The sequence below is a fragment of the Dipodomys ordii genome, unplaced genomic scaffold (assembly GCF_000151885.1).
Source record: "Dipodomys ordii isolate 6190 unplaced genomic scaffold, Dord_2.0 Scaffold80, whole genome shotgun sequence".
Taxonomy (NCBI): domain Eukaryota; kingdom Metazoa; phylum Chordata; class Mammalia; order Rodentia; family Heteromyidae; genus Dipodomys; species Dipodomys ordii.
Genome location: NW_012267296.1, coordinates 6,925,187 through 6,952,038, shown reverse-complemented (window position 1 = coordinate 6,952,038; position 26,852 = coordinate 6,925,187). Strand labels below are relative to the sequence as shown.

Below are 26,852 nucleotides of genomic sequence, written 5' to 3'. Positions count from 1 at the left end.
ACACACACACACACACACACACACACACACACACACACACACACACACACACACTGGATTCTGTGCCTCCATCAAAAAGAATCTCATTGCCCATTTGTTAGAAAACGGAAAGACTTGGAAAAAATTATATTAAGTAAGCCAGGCCCAAGGAAACGTAGGTCCTATGGTTTCCCTTATTTGCAATAACTAGTATATGTCTAGGACAAGCAGAAAAGGTCAAAAGCTATGTACATATGACTAGATAAGATGATGTTAAGTAAAATGAACACCAAGATAGAGACACAAATTTTTTTTCTTGCTTGCTATTGTTTTTAACATATTTATAATGTACCATGTGATTTTTTTTTTTGCTTTGTATGTTCCTCTCCCATGGTATAATGCCTGTATTTCATGTTGGTGCCCTGCATCTTATATATACACTTCTCTAATTTGGGGAGGGGAAAGGAAAAAACAAAATGCTTAAATAGGGATACAGTTTGATCCATTGTAACAATGAGATGAACAAGACACTATGTTGAAAAATGAACTTTACAATTTAGGTGGGGAGGTGTAGTTGTGGAGGTGAGAGGGAAGGGAGGGTAGGGGAAAACAAAGGAGGAGGTAACAATGCTTGATAGGAAATGTACTCATTACCTTGTTCATGTAACTGTAACCCCTCTGTGCAGTATTTTTACTATAAAAATGTATTAAAAAATAAAACACAAGGGGCTGGGGGTATGACTCAGTGATAGGGCACTTGCTTAGCAGGGACAAGGCCCAAGTTTGATTCCCCAGCATGACCATTAAGAGTAACACTTAATGATAAAGCTTGAAATTGAGATATAAAGAATGGACACACTGATGACATGATGGACAAGCTTTTAAAAAAATTATTTATCCCTAATGTAGGCTGTCTTCATAGGAGAGAAAACTTCATGACCTACCAGACATCATCTGTTTTTTTTCTGTGTGTATATCACTTTTAGTATAGAATAATAATGTATGGCTATTCCTAATTACATAGAGTTGCCAAATGGGTGAATTTATATCTAAGCATTAATCCAAAATGAGAAACAATAAATAAATAAGTAAATAAATAACCAAACAAAATGAGAAACATGCAACTGAAAAGTTTTACCACACCGATACTGTCTTAGATTTAACTTATTTTTTCTTAAATGAATGGGTAAAATTTATGTATTTACTTTATACAACACAGTGTTTTACCTAGATAAAATCTGCTTTACCTCATATAATCATATAGTTTTTTGTGCTGTAAATACATCCAATTTCTTAATATTTTTCAAGAATACAGTTATTTTTTGTTTTTGCCAGTATTGGAGGTTGAACTCAGAGCCCAGGCATTGTCCCTTACCTTTTTTGCTCAAGGCTTGCACTGTACCATTTGAGCCATAGCTCTATTTCCAACTTTTTGGTGGTTAATTGGTGATAAGATAAATTGCTGCTTTGGCTGGCTTTGAGCCACAATGGTCAGATCTTAGCCTCCTGTGTAGCTTGTATTAGAGTTGTGAGCTACCAGTGCCTGTCTTAGAACACTACATATTCTTAACTGTTACCTTGATTCTCAAGTATGTCTTTATCAAACTTAGAAATATGCTGTATGTACCTGAGCATAACAGAAAGGAAAACAATGCTTAAATAAATGAGTCTACCTGATCATTTTTCATAATGCTTTTGTTTTCTAAAATATTGATTACAGTCAAAAATGTTTATTGGATATGTGAAAAGTGCAAATAACAATAGTAACACAATGATAACCAGGTATCTTTTTAAATAAAAAGAAAAACAGAATGAAATATTTTGTGTTCCCATTCTATTCCATTCTAAGGAAACCATTGTTCTAATATATTATTTCCTTTTTTAACTTTATAATTTTATCTTGTTTATGTTGCTAAGCAACCTGGGACTTTTAGTTTTATATACTTGAATTGTTTGTTGATAAAAACATACTTGTATGCAATTTTCTGTATTTTACTTTCTTTGCTTAACCTTATATTCCAGAAATTTCCATGTTGCTATAATTTTTATATTTCCCCTAATTCATAATACTCCACTGCATGAATATAACCCAGTTTAATTATCCATTCTCCTGTTGGTAGACATTTGATTTGTTTCTGGATTTTTGTAATTAAAGTTTTTCCTTGAATATTATTCTGCATATCTTTGGGTACACAAGAATGATGATTTCTCTATAGCTAGGATTAAAACTACTGGCTCACACAACATGTGGCATCACTGATTTTATGGCCTCATAATAATATTTGTAACCAGTTCACTACATCTTCCTGAAATTTAAGATTTTATCAGCACATTTATTCACTCTTAGGAGGAAGGTTGATGGTAATTCCTGTTCTGCCAAACTGCTGGGGAAGACAGTGTGTTTTGTATTTTTGACTTGAATTTTTCTTGTCTCTAGCTCCCTATATATACTGCACCACCTCTTCAGTCTAAATATGTTCATGAACAACCTGGTTATTTACAAATGGGCTTTGCATCCATCCGTACTACGACACTTTCTTACTTTGGCTGGTGCAAGGTAAGTCTCTTATTTGTTTTTCTTTTTCTTTTATTCTTCATGTTTAAAAAGTATCTTCATAGGACCTATGTTTCCATGAAGATACTTTTAAAAAATGAAGATATATGTCTGGGGCAAGCAGAAAATGTCAAAAGCTGTGTACATATGACCAGATAAGATGATGTTAAGGGAAATGAACCCCAAGATAGAGACACAAGTGGTTTTTTCTTTCCTTCTGTTGTTTCTGACTTATTTATAATGTACCATGTGATTTTTTTTTGTTTCTTTGTATGTTCCTCCCCCACAGTATAACCTTTGTTTTCACTATATTTGATGTTGGCACCCTGCATCTTGTATATACACTTAATCTAATTTGGGGAGGGGAAGGGAAAAAACATAATGCTTAAATAAGGATACAGGTTGACCCATTATAACAATGAGATGCTCAGGACACTATATTGAAAAATGAACTTTATAATTTAGGCGGGGAGGGAGGGAGTATAATTGTGCAAGTAGGAGGGAAGGGATGGTAGGAGAAAAACAAAGGAGGAGGTAACAATGCTTGATAGGAAATGTACTCATTACCTTTTTCATGTAATTGTAACTCCTCTGTACGGTATTTTTACAATAAAAATGTATTTTTAAAACTATCTTCAAATAGTTGTGCAAAATGGTTTCAATTCAACATGACAATTTATGAGTACAATGCACCTTGACTAATAGTGCTTGATCAGAGATTTCTTATTGTTCTAGTAACCTATTCATTGATTTAAAAAACTACCCATGCATTTAATGGCTTGAAACAACAGTGATTATATTATGTCTTACGACACTGCATTAGGAATCTGAGCAGAATTCAGACAGGTGAATCTTCCATTGCATGTAATAATAACAGTAGATACTCCATGTTATGTACTTGGCAAGATGGTTACTCTATTTAGTCCAGGGAAGCTTTATTTGCTTTTCCTAGAACCTTGTCAAGGATGACTGGAAGGCTGGACTCAGCTGGAACTATTGACAAAAATAGCCACACATGATCTCACATATAGTGGCTTCAAGGTAGATAAGTTACATATACTGTTCAGGGCTCTTACGAAATCAATGATTAAGAAGCCCTGGATGTAGAATTTGCTAAGCTTCTCATCCATCTTCAAATGTCAAATCAACAAGCACTTGTATAGCATTTTTATTTAAAATCAAATCGCTAAAATAATCCTGAATTTAAGGTAGGGACACTAGATGTTACCTTTCAGTAGAAGCAAAGAATTGGTAATGATGTTTAACTTATTATATTGCTGCTGCATAATGTGGTTTAGCAAGTTTTTTGCCACTTAGTATGTACAAATCACTTTTTGTCCTCTGCAGAAAGTTTTTGAGTTAACTTGTCAATTATTTCTTATGTGGCTCAGTCAAATATTGTCCCCTTCTTGGGTTATCTCAGAAGACCATTTTAACTAGAAATAGCTTTTGAGCGAAGTAGAATCCACCAGACTTTAGAGTTCAGTCAGCAATGTGTATTTGCAAAGGCAAAGGAATAAGCTGATAGCATACTGATACTTCATTATCATCACCTAAGCTTACTTGTGTCAGCATATACTCTAATTTATCTTAATAATATCAATAGCAGTGTTTTTATGATTGCAATGATCCAAGTTTTTCCCCCAAATACAGACTTGATTGTGAGCCCTAATCCAATCTTATGTAAAATAAAGTTCTAAGGAGTCTATGAAAAATAATATCTGTAGGTAAAAGCAACAAATCAACGAGCTCTGGTTATTCTAGATGATTCTTTGAACATCTGATGAATACATTGTGTTGTATTTTTAAAATCCATGATTGTCATGCAATTCTAATAGTACTGGTTGTTCTACACTCCCTTAATGGTTTGATCTCTGAGGAAAATATCCTAATTATGGTCTGAATCATGCTCCTCAGGCTATATGCCAATAGCTACATGAGTCAGACTTAAGTCCTCCGAGACCTAATTTTCTGTAGTGTTCTCAGATGTGTCTTCAGGGAACTCATTGTTCCTGAGAGATCTTTAAATTGCTATTGTAACTGTCACCCAATTTAAGACTGAAAGAACATTTTCTTCTGTTAATATCCTGAAACAAAGAGGTTGAAGGGCACTTTCGGATGCATTTCAGCTTCAGTGTAAACAACTTTTCCTCTCTAATTTCTTCTAAAAACATAATCTATTCCTTAAAAACGTATGTCAGCCTTAAATTACATTCTACCTGAAACTAAGACATTCAATCCATGTTCCTACACTTTAGTGTTTTGCTACTTAGGTAGCATTGCCCCCTGGTGGTGAAAATAAATTCCTAACTGACACTAAGGAATTTTTCCCCAGATTAGACAATAGGTATTTTAATTTCAAAAGTAGAAATTTCTCAAGATAATCCCTCAAAATAAATATGTAAGTGGTAATTAAATACTATGCTTGTTTTTATAGCTTTAAACCCAGCACAAATTTCTGCATCTCTGCTCATTAAACTAAGAGACAAAATTACTAAACCAAGGAATTCCAATAGCAAAAATCTATTTCTTTGCCATCTTATTTGATGATGTCTATTTTCTGCTTTGTAAATATTTATTGATTTTGGTTTTTTATTGCTATTGTAGAGATGATGTACAGAGAGATTACAGTTACATAAGTCAGATATGAGTACATTTCTTTTTTTTTTTGTTTGTCCATTGTGGGGCTTGAGCTCTGGGCTTTGGGCACTGCCCCTCAGCTCTTTAGCTCAAGGCTGGTGCTCTACCACTTGAGCCACAGCACCACTTCCAGTTTTCTGAGTGGCTAATTGGAGATAAGAGTCTAATGGACTTCTCTGCCCAGGCTGGCTTTGAACCATGATCCTCAGATCTCAGCCTCCTGAGTAGCTAGGATTACAGGCCTGAGCCACGGGGGCCGGCTGAGTACATTTATTTTGAACAGTATCACCTCTTCCCTCATTTTCTCCCAGTTTTTCCCTACCGACCCCCTCCCCCACAATTAGTATAGTTGATTTTCAACATAGTATGTAGTGAGTAACACTGCTGAATTAGTTTACCCTTTGTGCTACCATTTCTTTCTTCCCACACCCCTCCCCCAAACAGATAAACTTACATACAAGACAAAAGGTACAGAAATCAAAAACAGCGACAAAAGAGTAAAAAAAAGCAAAAAAGTCATTTTATAGCAGATAATTCAGAGGAGACCATATGTTTGGATTGTGTTTTCTTGTTCATACAATAGAATATAGCATGTTGATCATTAAGTTGTTTTGTGACATTTTTTTTCTTATGTGTGATAATACCTGTTGCTCAATAAATCTAACTGTCTTGGGTTAAAATAAATTGGTTAGAAACAGGTAAATGAAAAGATTTGATTTAAACCTTTAATCCCTCTAAAGGATTAGTATAATCCTGATTTACATTCCTATTTAAAACCAACATGGATACTAGATTGTGTAGGACAATTTCTATCCTGAGATAAATGTCTTATTCAGGGTTTTTTCTCACCCGAATTGCACACTAAGACATAGTGAGAAGATAAAACATTTTTCTGTTTTGTGTTGGTTTTTTTCTCCAAAAATCATTATGTTGCTGCTTTTGTATAGTTATTAATCACATGATGCTTCTGTTCTGATGTATACCTCCCTTCATGGTTTATTTAAATTCCAATCCTTTTTCTAATCTATTATAAAATGAGATGATAAATCTTTATTTTTTTCAATATGCTTTCTGTGAGCTTATTTGGTTACTTCATAGTCATTACTTTACCCACTTATATGAGAAAAACAGTAAACAAGTATTATTCATGTTAAGTGGAATGAAAAGCAAGAAATAAAAGGAAGCCAAGTTAAGCTAGTTGTGAATAAATGCTATTTGGATTTGGGTATAATGCTAAGTCAACTTTTTAATATAATCTTGGAATAAAATTATCCACAGCTTCAAAAACATAGATGTCATTTTTCTCCCCATTCCCCTCTTTCTTTTCACTTAGGATGTTTATATTTTCATGAAAAATGGAATAATGGACACAGTACAATTTGGGAAAGGTAGGTGAATGAACCAACCATAATTAAAAATGTTCTGTTATGTTTTAAAATTGCAATACTTGAGTGTCAGAAAAATAAGTATGGTCTATTATTCATTACCAGGCTTTTTTTTTAACAAACTGGGAAAGTACTTTGTAGTGTATTGATAATAATAAAACAATGTTATCTACCATTTATTTTGCAATTATTGTGTGCTAAGGCATTGTGCAGAGCACTTTATATAGTTTATATTATTTAATTTTATCATAATTCTGTGATTATTGCTATCATAATTCCAGTATTTCCATATTACACATGTGGAAACTGAGGGCTGGAAAGGTTAAGTAGCATAGCTAGTAAGTACCAGTGCCTAGATTCAAACTAAGGTGTGTTTTAACTGTATAGTTCATATTCTATACTTGTTTTTGGGGGGGAGGTCCGGTCGTGGGGCCTGAACTCTGGGCCTGGGCACTGTCCCTCAGCTCTTCGGCTCAAGGCTAGCACTCTACCACTGGAGCGTTCCAGCTTTTTTCTTTTTGCTTATGTGGCGCTGAGGAATCGAACCCAGGGCCTCAGGCATGCAATGCAAACGCTCTACCACTGAGCCACCTTCCCAGCCCCATATTCTATAATTGTAAAGAATGTATCAGAGAATGTCTCCACTGATTCTAAGCACTTTTAATTAATGTTATTTTCTATTAAAAATAACATTGTTTTTGCTACCAATGATAACCAACCACCTCAGAAATTATATAATAAATTCACCTCAGAATGCTTACAGTTGGAAAGAAATTATATTTGATTCTCTAGTTTGTTAAGGGTGTTTGGCATCTGATATATCTTTCAATATTCTAGGCCTACCCTAGTTGTCAAAACAAATATGTATGTGGGACACAAAGATCAGTGAAAATCTTCTTTTGTGTATACTGGTCCTGGGGCTTGAACTCTGGGCATTTTCACTGCCCATAAGCTTTTTTGCACAAGGCTATCATTCTTCCACTTGAGCCATAACTCGACTTCTAGCTTTTTGGTAGTTAATTGGAGATAAATCTTGTATGCTTTCCTACATGGACTGGCTTTTAACCACAGTCCTTAGAACTCACCCTCCTAAATTGCTAGAATTGCAGGCATGAGCTATCAGCATCCAGCTCAGTGAAAACTTTTAAGAATTTTCATGAAGTTGTTAGCCTGTGTATATGAATCATTATGTAATGGATTAAAAATTAATTCAATATTATATTTCTCATTAATCTTTTTTAAAATGTAATATCTATTAAGTTGTACGAAGGTTTCATGTGACCCAGGCTGGCCTCAACCCATTGTCCTCTTTAGCCTCTTGAGTCCTGGCGATTAAAGGTGGACACTACCACATCTGACTATCCCTCATCAATATTTAGCAGTAGTATTAAATATTACATATATATATATACACACACAATATATTGTAGAAGATGCATTTCAGGAATCAGAAACTATTTAGATATATAAAAAGAAAAATATCTGAATTTTTTATTTTTTGTTGGTTGTGGGGCCTGTACTCTGGGCCTGGGTGCTGTCCCTCAGCTCTTCAGCTCAAGGCTAGTGCTCTACCACTTGAGCCACAGCACCACTTCCGGTTTCTTCTGCTTATGTGGTGCTGAGGAATTGAACCCAGGGCCTCATGCATACAAGGCAAGCACTGTACCACTTAGCCACCTTCCCAGCCCCTGAATTTTATTTTTTAATGTTTATTTCTTTTTTGTCTAGTCTCAGTCCTCATGTTGCTCATTGGTTTTAACCACAATCAGTGGCTACTTTGAGGTTATTGAGCAATAATGACAAGAAAGGCCCACTGAGTAGTTTAACAAAAAGTATTCATTTTAAAATAGATTTTACCAGTGTGAACAGATAAAGGCAGAACTGTTTATTATAGGAATATAGTACTTATACAATCAGAAATTTATAGTAATTCATATTAAGCTGTGTTTTCTAGCATATCTCCTTAAAGATTAATAAGTGTTAGTATCATAAAGACAAAAATTGCTAAATCAATTATAACAGAAATTTTATTTTGTAATGAGTATCTATTATCGTAAATTTTTTAGGTTGCTGCTAAAATCATTTTGAATAAATCTTTTGAAGGGTATTTCAACCATTCACTGGTACCTTATTGCCTACCATTATTAAACAAATCTATAACCTTTCTGTATTATAAAATGTACACCTGTAGTCATTTATATATTAATTTTAACTTTTTTTGAGATGCTTATGTCTACTTGAAAAATCCTCCTCGAGATTTTCTTCCCAAAATGGGTGTGATTACAGCTTCAGGATTGGTAGGTTTGGTTTCAGCAAGAAAAGGTAGGTTTTAAAAATATATTCTATCCTTCAATGAGTGTATAATTTCTAAATTTTGCTCTCAGAGTCTATATTAAATAATATTTCTTGTGAAACTTTTCATTCTTTAGAATGCAGTATTTACGTTTATGATCTAAACTGACAATAACAAATATAGTCTGGAATAGAGAACAACTGAAACGCTCATACACTGCCAGTAAAAAATGCAAAATGATATAGCTGCTTTGGATAATAGTTTGATCATGATACCTGGCAATCCCATCCCTAGGTGATCAAAATTCTATGCATAATATGAAAAACTGGTATGAAAACCCTGTATATAATTATTTGTTACAGCTTTACTCATAATCATGAAAGGCTGGAAAGAAGCCAAATATTAAAACACATTAATGAGTAAACTAAATTGTGGTGCATCAATACAAAGGAATACTATTCAGCAGCATAAAGGAAAAAGCTACTGACATATAACAACCTTCAGTTGAAGAAGCCAGCCTATGTATTATTCCATTTAGATAACATTCTCAGAAAGATAAAAGAATAATGGGAAAGAACAGAATGTTGGATGTCAGGGGTTAGGAGTGAGGAAAAAGTGCAACTACAAAAGGATAGCATGAGGGGAAAGCAAGATATTCAGTATAAACCACATTATTTGTACTAATAGTTTAGGTACTAATTTGTACTAATAGTTTAGGTACCATGAGTCACTGTTGTTATTTAGCGAATGTTTATAGCATTACACAGAACTGCTGACTGGTTGGATTCTCGATGCTAGCCAGAGGCCAGCCTTGCCAGCAGGCCTTTAAAATGAGAACAGTCTTGGAATGCTTTGATAATACTTTTTCTTTCTGCACATGTTAAGCAATTCTGTTTCATAAGACATGGTGAATTTTCTTTGTATTATATCATTTGTTTATTTTTATTATCTTTAAATAGTTGTGCAAAGTGGTTCCAACATGTCAGTGTATGAGTACAAGGCATCTTGACCGATGTCACCCCCTTTCATCATTCCCTGCCATTCTTCCCAACCACATCTATCTCCTTAAGATGCCTGGTTCCAATTTCACACATGCACATTAAATATTATGACTGGAATCATCCTCTATTCTTCCACCCACCTCACCTTAAGTGAATTTTGGTTTTGACCATCTCTTTATTTATGTTTGGACCTTTCAGCTCTCTTTTTCTGGTTATTTATAAAGTAGATAATAGGTAATCATGAATTATAGCCACCCCAGTATACTAGACAGCACTAGAATTTATGATGTCTGTTTAACTTTGCTGTTACCCTGTATCCAACTTTCCATTTTCTCCAACTCAACTATTGAAGAAAATTGTCCAAAATTTGTTACCTGATTTCCCAGTTAGAAACTAATAGTCCTATGAGAAAGTTTGTAAGAGAAAGTATTCCTTAGATCATTCACCATGTTTCTAGATGTCAGAGCTGAAATAATGTAACCAGTGTTTTTCAGACTCCATGTCTCAAACTACTAGTAAGTAGTGAAATAAATATAGTAGATTTCCAGATGTATTTTATTAAAAGTAAAAACAGAGCCAGGCGCTAGTACCTTATACCTGTAATCCTAGCTACTTAGGCTAAGTTCTGAGGATCATGGTTCAAAGCCAGCCCAGGCAGGGAAGTCTGTGAGACTCTTACCTTCAATTAACCACCAGAAAACCAGAAGTGGCACTGTGGCTCTAAGTGGTAGAGCACTATACTTGAGAAAAAAAACTCAGGGACAGCAAGCCCCACAACTGGCTAAATAAATAAAAGAAGAAAAAATAAATAGAAAAAGATAAAATAGAAGAGAATACCAAGTATCACAGTGCTTTGTATTTTAATATGGGTAAATATCTTGACACATTTCTTTCTTTCTTTTTTTTTGTGGTCTGGGGTTTGAACTCTGGGCCTGGGCACTGTCCCTTAGCTCTTCAGCTCAAGGCTAGTGCTGTACCACTTGAGCCACAGCACCACATCTGGCCTTTTCTGATTTTGTAGTGCTGAGGAATCAAACTCAGAGTCTCATGCATGTGAGGCAAGCACTCTACCACTGAACCACCTTCCCAGCCCCAATATCTTGACACTTTTGTGTTAGTGAATTATATGTATGTGTAATATGTTGTAGATAATCATGTTAAATTTGGTTTTAACATGAGTCATGGCAAAATGTTTGAAAGATGTTGATTTTATCTAACTCTGTTATAGGTAGAGGTCTAAAGAAATGAAATCATTTAGTTGTTTATTAATATATAGCACTAATTAGTGATTGTATCTAGAGTCCTTCTCAAATTATTATAATAGGACTGTTGAAACTAAATCAAAAAAATTATCTTACAGACTGTCTTTTTTTGTCGGTTGTGGGGCTTGAACTTGGGTTCTGGGAACTGTCCCCAAGCCTCTTTTGCATAAGCCTAGCAGTCTACCACTTTGAGCCACAATACCATTTCCAGTTTTTGAGTGGTTAATTGGAAATAAGAATCTCATGGGGACTTTTCTGCCTGGGTTGGCTTTGAACCATAATCCTCAGATCTCAGCCTCCTAAGTAGATAGGATTATAGGCTTGAGCACTGCTACCCAGCTACAGACTGACTTTTTGTATTAGATAAAAAGATGAAAATTCTGTTTTCAACTTTTAACATGGAACAAGAAAAATTTGTCCTTCCAAGTTCAGGAACAGCATAATGAAGGGAATTTGGTTGAGTTAAAGGAATTTATTCATGAGATATTGAGACTGTAAATTCAAGACATAAGCAATAGACATTACAATAATTATGAGCACAACTAAAAAAACTACTTGGGATATATTTAAGTTAACCTAGACCCTTTCAACCCATACCACAATAAACATATTCTAGATTTTGAGGAAAACTACACTAGAATTTGAAACAGCTTTTCTACATATTTTTCCCAAACACAGTCTTTCATAACCATGATGTTAGTAAAAGACTTCCAGAGCTGGGAAGGTGGCTCAGTGGTAGAGTGCTTGCCTTGCATGAATGAGGCCCTGGGTTCAATCCTCAGTACCACATAAGCAGAAAAAGCCAGAAGTGGTGTTGTGGCTCAAGTGGTAGAGCACTAGCCTTGAGCTGAAGAGCTAAGGGACTGTGCCCATGACCAAAAAAAAGACTTCCTTGATAATGGTTAAGCCAGATAATAAAATATCTCTGGTTTATAGGTTTCCCTAAACTGCAGTTACCAGAAGACATTACCAGTTATTTTTTTACCTTAGTCTTTATTGATATGCCAAATAGGCAATTTTCTTTCTCTTTTTCTTTCTTTTCCCTTCCTTCCTTCCTTCTTTCTTCTTTCTTTCTCTTTCTCTTTCTTTCTTTCCTTACTTTCTTTTTTTCTCTTTCTTTCTTTCTTCCTTCCTTCCTTTCTTTCTTTCTTCTCTTTCTCTTTCTTTTCCTTTCTTTCCTTTCTTTTTCTTTCTCCCTTTCTTTCTTTCTCCCTTTCTTTCTTTTCTTTCTTTCTTTCTTTCTTTCTTTCTTTCTTTCTTTCTTCCTTCCTTCCTTCCTTCCTTTCTTCCTTCCTTCCTTTCTTTCTTTCTTTCATTCATTTATTTTTGGTGCTAGCCCTGGGGTTTGAACTCAGTTCCTGCCTGGGCACTGTCTGTGAGCTTTTTGTCTCAAGTCCAGCACTCTACTACTTGTTTAACACCTCTACTTCCAGCCTTTTTAGGTGGTTAATTGGAGATAAGAGTCTCACAGACTTTCCTGCCTGGGCTGGCTTTGAACTGCTATCCTCAGATCTCTGCCTCATGAGTATCAAAGACTACAAGCAAGAGCCACCAGTACCTAATGTCAGTTTTTTAAAGTAGAGTTTGCAAAAGTCATCTGAGAAAACATAGTACTTGCACCAGTTTAAAAACCCATCATCTAATTACCTAGTCATATTTACAGTATCCAAGATAACCAGTAAGCATTTAGGAGACATATCATTTTAAAACAAGTCTGGTGGAACCGAGTTTTAGTCGTGGATTTCCAGCTATTCTACAGAACTTTCTAGGGTTCAGGGACATATTTATGAGTGGTATGGGGATGAGGGAAAAGGCATACAGAGAGGATGTGATATTTCTCTTCCCACACCTAGGGTTAATTCAAAGAAATTTGCAAATATTTTTTAGGAAAAGTTTTGTATAACAATGTGTTGAATGACTGTCAGATGCTTAGTTAAGCACTTTTGCAGTGCATTAATTATGTCAAATTGCTTTAAATATTACTTTAGTGTTCCAAATCACTGACATGAAGGAGTTATATGCTGAATAGTCATTTAGTTCTTTCACCTTCCTAAGTACTTAATCTAAGAACATATAAAACAGTCCATTTCCCTTTAAAAACATGGTGTCATAAGCACAGTGGTCAATTAATTCGTTAATATCTTGCTTTGTTAGATATTTGAAAAAATATGTTAAAACTTTAAGTTTCTTGGGAAATGAAAATACCTAGCTTTAAAAAAAAAGAAAAGAAAAGTCTATTCCTTTTGTGTAGACAATATTAAATTGAGAACATTTTTCTGACATTAGACCTGATAGGTAAGAGCTATTAATTGAATTGAGAGCCTTGGAGGTATTTTAGGTACCATGTTAATTGGAATTATTATCTAAAGAGTAATTTAACAGAGGGTGACATCTTAAAGGAAAGGAAAGAATAAGAGCATCAAGGCTCAGGTTGGTGGCATGTATTTGGAGTTGGGTAATTTGTTTGCATTTCTTAGGTTCTAGGTTTAAGAAAATTGCCTATCCACTAGGACTGGCTACATTAGGAGCAACTGTTTGCTACCCAGCTCAGTCAGTAATAATTGCAAAGGTAAGTTCTTTAATGTGATAGAAAATGTAGCATCTGTTTAAACTCTCAGTGGTAAAATATTTAAATATAACACAGTACCTTCAACATTTAATTTTCAGATACATATGCTCAATATCAATACTTTTAAGTAGTTGTACAAAGGAATTACCATTCAACAAATCTGTTCATAAATACAATGCATCTTGATTGATCATCATTCTCCAATCCCTCCCTGTCCCAGCATATCAATTCTTCTGCTGGCAAAATCATATTAGCAACTCAACATGGTAAATACCATTCTTAATTAAATAAAATGAATTTATTTAAATACAATTGAACAGTATAAGAGCAGGCTTTAGGATTTAAGTTCTGAGATAGTGAATTAGAATATATGGGGAGAAATAGCACTCCATTGTTGGGCTGTATAAGATTCAACTTTAAATTAATAGAAAATTACATCGGCTAGCAGCTCTTCAGCTGAGATTAACATAATTCCAGGAGCAGCCAACTGATAGATTACAGAGGGTTTTGAGATTAACAACATATACACACATGGACAGACTGTTTTGAAACCACCTGGAACAAAGAAACACCTTCCTTAAATGTCTATCATAGGTTTTTTTTGTCATTTTCTGGTGATCTTACTTATAAATCTAAGGCTCTCTAGGATTTGAAGAGTTTCAGTTTATTTGTTTTTTTACAATGCTAATCATTAAACTCTGGTCCTCACACTAGGCAAGTGTTGAGTGTTGTACCAATGAGTCACTTACTCAGTTCCAGTTTTATTTTTAGCCCATGTTCATGTTCAGAACAGACAGCTTTGGAGCACCCAAGTTTTTCCTCATTTCCTTCTTCCCTCATTTATCAACACTGAAGGTTTCCTACTTATACTTTATCTAGACATTGATATTTTTATTATTGATTATGATCTAAATGTTCATATAAAATACCTGATAGGAATTTTTAAATCTTTTTTATTTTATCTTTAAAATGCATATCTGACTCACTTTTTGATTGAATTAGATTACAGGGAAGAAAGCATATGCGACCAGCCAGTACATTTATGGAGCTGTTAAATCGTTGTGGGCAACAAGCAACAAAAATGAATCACTCTCTGAACCTAAAGAAAAAACTAAGGTAGAGTTTAAATGGACAAGAAAAGTAGACATTGAATTTTTGCCTGGCTCCTGTTAGGCCTGTAATGGTATTACTACTCAGATACCAGAGAAGAAAATGAAAGTAAATGAGTACGATAGCAATACTTTGGCACAATATCATTTTAGTATATTCTATTGTCTTATAAATAAAATGGTTTAACTTCTAAATAAAAACACCTTTTTTGTAAACAGCTAGGAAGCCCCAATGAAACAGAAATGCCTGCAAAAACAACTCAAGTCCTGAATCATTCAGTGCCTTTACCAAAAGAACTCTACTCTAAAATAAAGACCAAATCAGCATTCACCTCAGGTTTGTTTGGAATTATTCAATTTCATTTTTATTAGCTATTTTTATAGCATTATAGTTGGAAGTTTGAATATGTGTTTTCTTTATAAATGTATTCTCTTAGTTATATGTGTACTTTATTTCTTTTTAGATTATGAGGGACTTTAGATCTAGAATTTTTATAACTACCACATATTTATAACACAGATCTTCCTGTATGAGGGCAGAGAGGAGAACTGACAGGTTGATTGAGTGAAGCATTTAATAGCACTTTATAAATGGGAACTATTTTATTAGGAGGAGGAAAATGTGCCTTTCTAGATTTTATCAACTTTTGCAGGTATGAAACACAACGACATAAAGACATATCAGCTTCCATTTCTCTTGCTATTTACATGTCAGTTTACTTGTCAGTCTAAGTTTCCACCATCCATACTTTTACTAACATTAGGTACCAAGAGAAATTTCAGTATCAAATAGAAATAACAATAATTCTATTTATCATTAATAATACTCAATATTGGTAATTAATACTTTGTGGGACCAAATAGTGGCAGTTATAGTTTCTAAGAAAATACTACAATGATTTGTACTATGATCAAAAAGAATGTAGCAGAATGTTGAATACCATTTCAACCATATATTCACATGAACCTACCAGTCCCTGGTTTGCCAATATGAATAGTGTAGATAGGACCAACTAACAGGACAGAAAAATAGGAACAATAATATTCTCTACCCTTTCTCAAGCATGGACTATGTTTCCCAGTGCTGTACATCTTTACCCACAATGCCAAACAATTAAAAACTCTGAGATATCAGTACCTCTTATTTTAAGATGAAAGCACTGACAAGGAGCTTAATAACTTTGTTCCCAATCATACAACTTAGCTTAGGGCTTCCTGATACTAAAGTACAAATTTTTCCATTACTCATAGATTTCCTAATTTTAAGCCAGTATTTAGTCTATTTCAAGATTCTCCTCTCTCATTTAAAAACTATCACGTGGGTGCACCTTGGTGGCACAGACCTATAATTCTAGCACTTGGGGAACTATTCAATAGTGAATTTAAGGAGAGTGAATTTGAAGGTAGCTTTGGCTACACAGCAAGATCCTGTCCCTAAAACACTAAAAAGCAAACAAATATATTAATAATAATAATAAATAAATTCACCAAATAGCAAGCCTGATTTGTTCTACTACTTTCTTCTGTTGGTTTTCCTTGCTAATCATGACAAGTTGTACAGGTAATACACTACGGTTGACCATAGTCCCAAAGGATACAAAGGATCTAGACTGTTTTCTAAGTGCTTATTCATTCTAGAGTACCTTGGTGAGTATCTTGGAACCAAAATAATGCCTACCTAATATCTATCTACCAAAAAGCCAGATGTGGAGGTGTGGCTCAAGTGATAGACTGCTAGCCTTGAGTGAAAAGCTAAGGAACAGTTCCCAGGCCCTGAAGCCTCAGTACTGGTGTGCGCGCTTACTTACGCACACACACACACTACAAATACAAGATCCTTAGTGTTAAGGAGAAGGAAACTTATCAACTTGTCAATCAGAAACTTGGGAGTGCCATACCTAAAAAACAGGAAGGAACCAGAGAATTAATGACTGACTCACTAAAGCTATAACTCATCCAAACTCAGATCAATGCCTTAACTAGATTGAGATGGTAAGTGTTTCTCTCTTCTTTAAAGAGAAAAAGGAAAGGAAGATGCTGGATGCTAGTAGCTCACATTTGTATAGCTAATTCAGCTCAGGAAAATGAGAATACAGATCATGGTCTGAAGCTAGCCCAGGCAAAAAAAAAATCCTCAAGAATCCCATCTCCAGTTAACTAGCACAAAACTGTGCTGGAGGGGGGAAAACAGAGATTGAGGGAACGGTGACATTGTCCAAAAAGAGATGTACTCTTTACCTAACTTATATAACTTTAACCCCTCTGTCCATCACCTTTATAATAAAAAATTAGAAAGCTGTTAATAGTTTTTATTTAAAGGCTATTGAAATAATAAATCATTATCATCTTATAATTTTATACATTTTTATTCTTTTTCTCTGCATGATAACACCACCTTTAAAAAAAATCGGCTAAAATCTGGGTACTGGTGCATCACGCCTGTAATTCTAGGAGAAACCTGAGATTTGAGGGTTGTGGTTTGAAGCCAGCCCCAGCAGGGAAGTCCATGAGACTCTTAACTCCACTTAACCACTAAAAAGCTGGAAGTATATCGGTGGCAACAGTCATAGAGTTCCAGCTATTGAGCAAAAAAAAGTTCCCTAAAAAGAGTTTAACACAAAACTCTTATCAAAGATCAGAAACATGATTAAAAAAAAGACAAAGAGAAGCATCATGATTAAAAAAAAAAGGCAAAGGGAAGCATCAAAATGCCTAGAACATTGAAATTCAAGAAAATATTTCCCTGTTGAAAATATTTAACAGAAAGTACAATCCTTAATTCCTTTGATGAGCATGAAATGATGCTTTTCTTTTTATTTTTTTTAAATTTTGCCAAGGTGAGATACAGAGGGGTTACAGTTACATACATAAGGTAATGAATATATATCTTGTGGAACATTGTTAACCCCTCCCTTGTTTTTCTCCCATTTTCTCACCCCCCTGTCTCCCCTCCACCGAGATAATGCTTTTCAAAGACAGAAATTGTATGTCCTAGGCCAATTAATCTAAATCAAAGTGAACTACAATTACTTGAGAGTTTTTTTTCCATAATAACCCTATACTCTACCTAAAAATTATAAATCTAAATTCCAGAGATGAGGCTTATAACATTTCTTTTAGGAAAATTTCTCCAGGGAATTATTTCTCTAATTAGTAGTATCTTACATATGGGTGGATAAATTAAAATCTTGAAACCTTTTCAGGAATTTTGAGGAATAGATTTCTAATGGCAAAAGACCTTTGCAATCCAGGAAATTCAAATGAACGGAATCTTTGGCCAGATTCTGGACAAGAATATAAATTGAGGAAGTAAACAGAAGCAGTAGAGAACTTAGCAAATTTATTTACACTAAAAACTGTTGATATATAAAGACACATAGGAGCTGGGAAGGTGGCTCAGTGGTGGAGTGCTTGCTTTGCATTCAGGAGGCCCTGAGTTCAATTCCTTAGCACCACATAAGCAGAAAATGCTGGAAGTGGCACTATGGCTCAAGTGGTAGAGCACTAGCCTTGAGCTGAAGAGCTGAGGGACAGTGCCCAGGCTCAGAGTTCAGCCCCAGGACCGACAGAGGAAAAAAAAACAAAAAAGGATACATAAAATTATCACATCTGGAGATGAAAGCAAACTTTTCACTTGTACTGAGCAATTACTTCCAGCAGGAGGCATTTGAAATGCATTTGAGAAAACATGATGAGAGCGAAAGTAATGGTGGACTCTTAAGCTTTTTGTAATGAGACCCCTTCACGGAGTAGTTTTTAAATGAAAAAGGCATATAGTAAAATATGATTACCTTGCTTATCTTTAAATGTAGAAAGCAATAATATGTAATAATAGAATCTAATACTATTTTTCATGTAGCAGTAATTTTACATAGTATAAGGTAGTAACTATAATGCGATTTTAAAATATATGTGTGTTTCCTTTGTGATGTAAAATGTAAGGTACTTATAAAACTGCTTGGTTTTGTTGCCTATATTTGTTACTGAATAAAATGCCTATGTTCAGATTAGTGAAGATGAAGACATATTTACTCATCCCTCTAGATGCGTTGTATTCATAAACTGACACTTAGATTTGTAACTCCTTTATACAACTACTTAAAGAAAATAATATATAATCATTTTTAACTATCAAAAAAATTTCCCCATCCCAGTTAAAGGATATCCTGAGTCCAAAATAGACCATCAAATGCACCCAAGGTTAAGAATTCCTAATCTATGGAGAACGATAGTGCTGTTATGAGTAATGAACACTTATGACCTGGTTGTATTTTTAATGTTTACTCATGTTACTTATAAGTATATCACAGTTTATGAAATCTAAAATGTCTCTAAAAAAGATATTCATAGGAACTGAAAGTATAGCTGTTGGTGGTAGAGCACAACTTTGAACCAAAAAGCCAAGAGGAGCTCACAGCTCTGAGTTCAAACCCCACTACCAGCATGTGCAAAAGGGATATTTTAAAAAATGACATAAAATTAAAGTAAAAATAGGTATAAGATAAAGCATTCTACTATAATTTTTCTCCCTCATTTTTTTTATAAAATGAAAAGTTGGTATCTATGGTCCCCTGTAATCCTGTTTTGAGGCTAGCCTGAGCACAAAGAAGTTTGTGACACTCCATATCAACCACTGGCTAGGTTTGGTGGTGGCACATGTCATCCACAAGTAGAAGAATCTTAGCCTAGGCTGACCAGACATAAAGCAAAATCCTACCTCAAGAATAACCAAGGAACCTGACAGCAGTGGATCATGAGTATAATCCTAGTGGCTAAAATCTGAAGATCACAATTTGAAACCAGTCCTGGTAGGAAAATCCATGAGACTCATCTCCAAATAACCACCAAAAAGCTGTGGCACAAGTGGTAAAGTGCCACCCTTGAGCAAAAATTCTAAAGGACAGCATCTAAGCCCTAGGTTCATGCCCCAGAATCAGCACACACCAAAAAAGGGCAAAAACAGGGCTAGAAGCATGGTTCAACTGGAAAAGTGGCTGTATGGCAAGTGTGAAGTCCTAAGAAAGAAAGAAACAAAAAGAAATAACTGAAAATGAATCATTCCTTAGGGGAAAAGTATGGCTCAGAAATGTAAGAAATCATTTACACATTAGTCACATTGGGGAAAAAAAGCATATTTAAATTTTTTTAACTTCAGAAGAAATACTTTTACTATTATATTATAAAGCAAATATAAAAAATAGTTATCTCACTGGGTACCAGTGACTCACACCTGTAATCCTAGCTTACTCAGAAAGATAAGATCTAAGGGTTGCAGTTCAAAGCCAGACTGGACAGGAAACTCCACAAGACTCTTATCTCCAGTTTACTACCAAAATATCAGAAGTGGCGCTGTGGCTCAAGTGGTAGAGTGCTAGCCTTAGCCTTGAGCAAAAAAAAAGCTCAGAGACAGTACAGTGCCCAGGTTCTACACAGGCATGGCACCCAGGTACAGCACAGAAAAAAAAGTGATCTCATTCCCACTCATCATGCACACAGTATGCACCACTAGGCATCCATTATCTTTAATACTAAAAAAAATATGAGATTGTTACAATAACTCCTATTTTCAGAAGCGCCAGGGTTGTTGTGTTGGGTTTATATGAATTTGGCTTCAGTCCTGACTCTGCCTGTTAGCAACTGAATGACACTGGTCAAGTTACTGTCTGAATTAAAATTTCTTATTTGGGTAATAACTATAGCATAGGCACACAATGCTTAAGAACAAGGATACATTTTGAGAAATGTGTCATTAGATGATTTCACCATTGTGCCAACATCACAGTGTACTTAGACAAACTTAAATGGTTAGGTCAGGATTCAGTATGGCTACTTACTACAATCAGGAGACATGGTGAAAGCAAAGTATTTAAAGCTGCAGCTGGCTTCAAATAACATACTGATATAGTAAGCATTTTATAACGAGCAGGTGTAAAGTTTGATATAATCATTAAAACATAGTATTTTATGCATGTAATTCAGTAACAGCATTTATCATCATTATCAAGTACTATTTACCATACGGAATTATATATGGCTATACTTTTGATTGCCAGAGGGTAGTTTTGTTTACATCAGCATCACTCCAAATGTGTAACGTATTGGAGTTGCATGTGACATCACTAGGTGCTACAAATATTTTAGCTCAGTTATAATATTATGGGGCTGACGTTATATAGGCTATATGTCATTGACCAGTATATCATTACTGCATATGTGACTGTATAAAAATAATGTTTAGGTCATGTGTGAAATAATGCATGAAAATAGCATTCTGATTACATACAATCATTGGATCAGTTTCACCATTGATAAACACATTGCCAAATCCATGAAGCAGTTCTCATGAAATCTATCACTAATACAGATTTAACTCCCTACTCCTTGAAGTAATCCCTTGATTGTAGTCAGTCTCCTATAGTCCCATAGTTTTAAATGTTATCTATATATTAGTCTAGGAATATAAAATTTATAAACCAGTCAATACCACTTCTGAACACTATACTCACATTGCTAGCTACCTACTCAGTATTGATATGCAGATGTTTAGCAAGCAATTCAAATTTAACATATCTGAAATTTTTTAAAATAAGTTTTTTATTGTGAAAATACTGTACAGAGGGGTTACAGTAACATGAGCAAGGTAATAAGTACATTTTTTATTAAGCATTGTTGCCTCCTCCTTTGTTTTTTCCCCTACCATCCCTTCCCTCCCACCTCCTCAACTACACTCACTCCCACCCCTTCACCTAAATTGTAAAGTTCGTTTTTGAACATAACATCTTGTACATCTCATTGTTGCAAGGGGTCAACCTGTATCCCTATTTAAACATTTTTTCCCTTCCCCTCCCCAAATGATACCAACATCAAATACAGTGAAAATAGGGATTATACTGTGGGGGAGGGACACATAAAGCAACAAAAAAAATCACATGATACCTTAGAAATACATTAGAAACAATAACAAGAAAGAAAAAACCACTTGTGTCCCTATTTGGGGGTTCATTTCGCTTAACATCATCTTATCTGACCTTTTCTGTTTGTCCCAGACATCTACTAGTTATTGCAAATAAGGGAAACCATGGGACCTATGCTTCTTTGGGCCTGACTTACACAACAGATGCTGGAGGAGATGTGGCCAGAAAGGAACCCTACTGCATTGCTGGTGGGAGTGTGAACTTGTTCAACCACTTTGGAAAGTAGTATGGAGGGAGGTTCCTCAAAAGACTCCACATAGAGCTCCCCTATGACCCAGCAATCCGACTTTGGGGCATTTACCCAAATGATCACAAACAAGACCATACTAAAGCTACTAGCACAACTATGTTCATTGCATCCTTATTTTCCATAGCTAAGATATGGAACCAACCCAGATGCCCCTCAGCAGATGAATGGATCCAAAAAATGTGGTATATATACACAATGGAATTCTATGCCTCCATCAGAAAGAATGGCATCGCCCCATTTGTTAGGAAATGGAAAGACATCTGAAATTTAACATCTGCATTTCCACAAAATTGCTTCTTTAACATTTTGTCCTATCTCAGTAAATACCAGCTCCATTGTTTCAGATTTGGGGTTAGTTTCCTTTTCACAACATATTTTCACAACATACTCAATCCATTTAGGAAATCTTGTCCATTCTACCTTCAAAATTATAAGGTCTAATCCTTTTTTGTCACCCCCACTACAGCTGTCACCCAAATTAAAGCCCTTAACATCTCTCCTGGAATATTGCAACTGCTTCTCACTGGAATGTCTGCTTCCAACCTTGCTTCCCTGAAGTATCTTTTCTCCATAACCAAGAGTGATCCTTCCTTCCTTCCTTCTTTTCTTCCTTCCTTCCTTCCTTCCTTCCTTCCTTCCTTCCTTCCTTCCTTCCTTCCTTCCTTCCTCCCTTTCTCCCTTCCTCCCTCCCTCCCTCTCTCCCTCTTTCTCTTTTTCTTTTCCTTTCTTTCTTCCTTTTTCCTTCCTCCTTCCTTCCTTCCTTTCCTCTTTCTTTCTTTCTTTCTTTCTTTCTGTCTGTCTGTCTTTCCTTCCTTTCTTTCTTTCTTCTTTCTTTTTCTTTCCTTTCATTTTTCTGGTGTAGTTCCCTGAAATTTTGTACTCAAGGCTAGCACTCTACCACTTGAGCCACAGCTCCACTTCTAGCTTTTTAGTACTTAATTGAAGATTAACCACTCATGGACTTTCCTGCCCAAAGTGATGGCTGGATTCCAGCAGTAGCTAGGATTACAGGCATGAGCCACCAATGCCCAGCAGCAAGAATGATATTATAAAACAACCTGTCGCTTCTCTACTCAAAATTGTCTGGTAGCTTCTCATCTTAAATAGAAATGATGGCTTTTGACCTATTCTGATCATATGTCATTCATTTTTCCCCATCATCTTATCTGCTTTGTTGAGCCACATTAGTTTTTCAGGTATGCCCTGGGTCCATTTCAATTGATGTATGCTTATCCTGGAAGCCATTAGCCACACATACCAATGGGACACATACCCCTCAACACCTTCAGTTCTTTGCTTACATAGCACCTTTGCAGAAGACTTTCCTGGCCATCTTGTGTAAAACTATAAGTCACTCAAACAATTCCATATGTACCTGCCTGCTTTATACACACACACACACACACACATCATTAAATATATCATTCATATATATATATATATATCATTGTATATACATTATCTGATATATATTAAGATATTGTGTGTTTCACCCATATTAGGTCCTTGTCAGCAGAAATTATCACTTATTTCACTGCTAAGTCCTCTGTACCAAACTAAGTTTGCTAAATGACTTGTTCGTTTTTTAATTATTTTTCAGGTACTAAACAGTTTATATCTGACCCAAAGCTTATGGATCATGGACAGTCCCATCCAGAAGATGTAGATATGTACAGCACTAGAAGCTGAAATAGACTGCAAAGAGAGACAGCATAGAGAACCGCAATATGTGTGAAGTTGTAAATGATGGTTTAAAAAAATCATGTACTGGGCAACTGATACTTAGACTGTGCCTTGAAGTGATTCCCCAACCTCTTCAAATGTACAGTCAAGTAAGTGATGAAAACATAAATTGTGAATGCAATCCAACAATATGAAAGGATTGATGAGACAGCAGAAGTAGAAATAGTATGATGTATTTGATGACTTGTAAGGGAATTTACTAAAAAACAAACGAGAATGAAGATGTGAACATCAATGAGACTAAAATCTGAAAATATGTATGTGCATCTATACATATGTATCTGCTTCGGGTTTCCAAATGTCAGTTGGATTAGAATTGTGTATAGAAGGATGGGTGTGTTCTCTGTTTTGTTGTTGTTGTTGTTTTCATTTCTCTGAGCTGCAATAAAATACCCATATTTTATGGCATGTGAGTTTGGCTTTTACTAATTTTGACTCCTCTTAAATATCGTAAAATGTTTGTATTTAAAAGAACTATATACTACATAGCTCCTGTAAGCCTTTTATACCTGTCAAAGTTCACTGGCCTTCCTACTTTATAGAGTAGAAAAATATAATTACTAGACATAACCATTGCCAAATACTTCTCATCTTCTAGACTTAGTGTTACATTTCCATTTCCTGAGTAGTGCCTCATAATATGCTCCTGATCTCATTCATTCCCATGTTTTTTTCTCAGAACTGTGTTTCATCTTGTTTACTGTCTTTGCTTTTTTCACTCATTTCTTTTCCTCAACTTCTAAATAGCTTCAGCTTTCCTATGTCCAAAAGCAACAATAGCAAGACAAAACTACCTCATCCTTCAAGGTGTCTTTTCTCCTATGGTTTCCTTATTTTATTTTATTATAAAGATGCTGTACAGAGGGGTTACAGTTACATGAGTAAGGTAATGAGTACATTTCTTGTTGAGCATTGTTAACCCCTCCTTTGTTCTCCCACTATCCCTTCTCTCCCCCACCTCCATCACTTCTCCCTCCCTGCCCCAAAGTTATAAGTTCATTTCCAACATAGTGTCTTGTGAGTCTCATTGTTGCAATGGGTCATTCTGTGTCCTTGTTTCAGCATTTTGTTACTCCTCTTCCCCTTCCCAAATATGTACATATGACCATATAAGATGATGCTAAGTGAAATGAACCCCAAGATATGGACATGAGGTCTTTTGCTGTTGTTGTTTTTAATGAACTATGTGATTTTTGTTTCCTTTGTATGTTCTTTCCCCTATGGTATATCCCCTGTTGTCACTATACTTGACACTATACCCTGCATCTTCCTATGGTTTCTATATATCTGTAAAAAGTAATTTCCCAGTCAGGCAGCAGTGACTCAGGCCTGTAATCCTACCTGCTTAGGAGGCTGAGATCTGAGGATTGCTGTTCAAAGCCAGTTCAGGCAGGAAAGTCTGTGAGGCTCATCTCCTAACCACCAGAATACCAGAAGTAACACTGTGGCTCAAAATGGTAGAGCCCTAGGCTTGAGCAAAAAGGCTCCGGGATAGCACTCAGGCTCTGAATTTAAGCCCCACAACTGACAAAAAAGTAATATCCCTCTCTTCTTTGCTTTCAATTTTTCTGTAATTTGCAACATCCTGGCTTACACATATAAATTTTTTAAGATAATTATTGACTCTCACTACCTCCTTGAAACTCACCCCTCCCTTTGCTTTCTGTTGTTTTGTCTTGTTATTCTTCATTCATCTTCTCTTGCTCTTGAAGCCCTTATATATGGAGGTTCCTCAACTTCAGTCCTTGTTTATTTTTCCTCATATATATACTCTGATGTTCATTCAATCAACTTTAATGTCACTACTAGTAATATTTTAACATCCACATTTCTCCAGTACTATAGACCAACTTAGATATCTAATTATTAGCTAAATCTACCTAATACCTTTTCACTATCCTAATATCAGTATGTCTAAAATTAAGTGATGTCAGCCTCCTTCTCATTTCTTTTTTCTTTTAATTTTTTAGTTTAAACAGTAAATATTTTTTAGTGACACTCTCCATCTGGTCTTCTCATTTCTTTTTTTTATTTTTCTTTCTTTTTTTGCCAGACTTTGGGGCTTAAACTCAGGAGCCTGTGCATTGTCACTGAGCCTCTTTGTGTTCAAAGCTAGTGCTCTACCACTTGAGCCCCAGCTCCACTTCTGGCCTTTGCTGAGTCATTTATTGGAGATAAGAGTCTCACAGACTTTCCTGCTCACACTGGCTTTGAACAGTGATCCTCAGATCTTGCTTTCCTGAATAGCTAGGATTACAGCCATGAGCCACCAGTGCCCGGCTTCATTTCTTATTTCTCAAATTATTTCTGCTTTCTCTAGTGCTCTTATACCTCTTGTTCAAGCATTCATTGACACATTCCTGGATTCACAGTCACTTCCTGGCTATTCTCACAACTAACATTTTTCTATCTTCCTTCAGAATGTGCTCTGTTTGCAAGTGAATCAGCTAAGAGTATCTTAAACAAAGATGGATTCAAAGCCTGGTGTTAGGTAAGAGAGGGTTTGTGCAGTGGTTCCTAGTGCCACCAAGAGTCTAGACTTTTCACATCCCACTCTAATGTCCATAGCATGCTGCATTCTCATCTGGTCACAAGATTGCTGCTGTATCTTACAAGAGCACCTACACATTGAAAGGGCAAAGCAGATGTGCAAATATATAAAATTATGAAAATGATGCTTCTGACTTTTTTTGACCTGCTTGCTACTGTTGAGATATCCTTCCAGCTTGTTGTTATGCTGTCCTACCTGAGATGGCAATTGTGCACCACCATGCCCTGCTTATTCTATTGAATGGGAATCACATGGACATTGTTGTCCAAACTGGTCTAGAACTATATCCTCTTGATCCCAAACTCCTCTATAGCTGGGATTACAGATGCACACTATTGCAACCCAGTTATTGGTTGAGAAGTGAGGGTCTCTTGAAAGTTTGGCCTCTACTGGCATCGAAATGCAGCCCTCAAGATCTCAGCCTGAAAGTGGGTAGTATTACAGATGTAAGTCACTGCATTTCTGACTTTTTTTCAGAAAAGTTACTGTTTTCTTCAGGCATGAGTAGCTTTATACTTGCAGTCCTAGCTATTCAGGAGTCT

General features: G+C 35.5%; 1 protein-coding gene across 2 annotated transcripts in view; it reads left to right on the top strand.

The window, feature by feature from the left end:
• Apool (apolipoprotein O-like) overlaps positions 1-24,167 on the top strand; it is a 68,193-nt gene extending 44,026 nt beyond the window's left edge. For both annotated transcript variants that reach the window (XM_013024998.1, XM_013024997.1), the window contains 7 exons: positions 2,417-2,536; positions 6,507-6,561; positions 8,782-8,880; positions 13,592-13,683; positions 14,686-14,799; positions 15,012-15,129; positions 23,617-24,167. In XM_013024998.1, coding sequence (XP_012880452.1) covers positions 2,417-2,536; positions 6,507-6,561; positions 8,782-8,880; positions 13,592-13,683; positions 14,686-14,799; positions 15,012-15,129; positions 23,617-23,705 — 687 coding nt within the window. In that variant the 3' untranslated portion in view covers positions 23,706-24,167. The remainder of the gene's footprint in view (positions 1-2,416; positions 2,537-6,506; positions 6,562-8,781; positions 8,881-13,591; positions 13,684-14,685; positions 14,800-15,011; positions 15,130-23,616) is intronic.
• Positions 24,168-26,852: the final 2,685 nt, after the last annotated feature.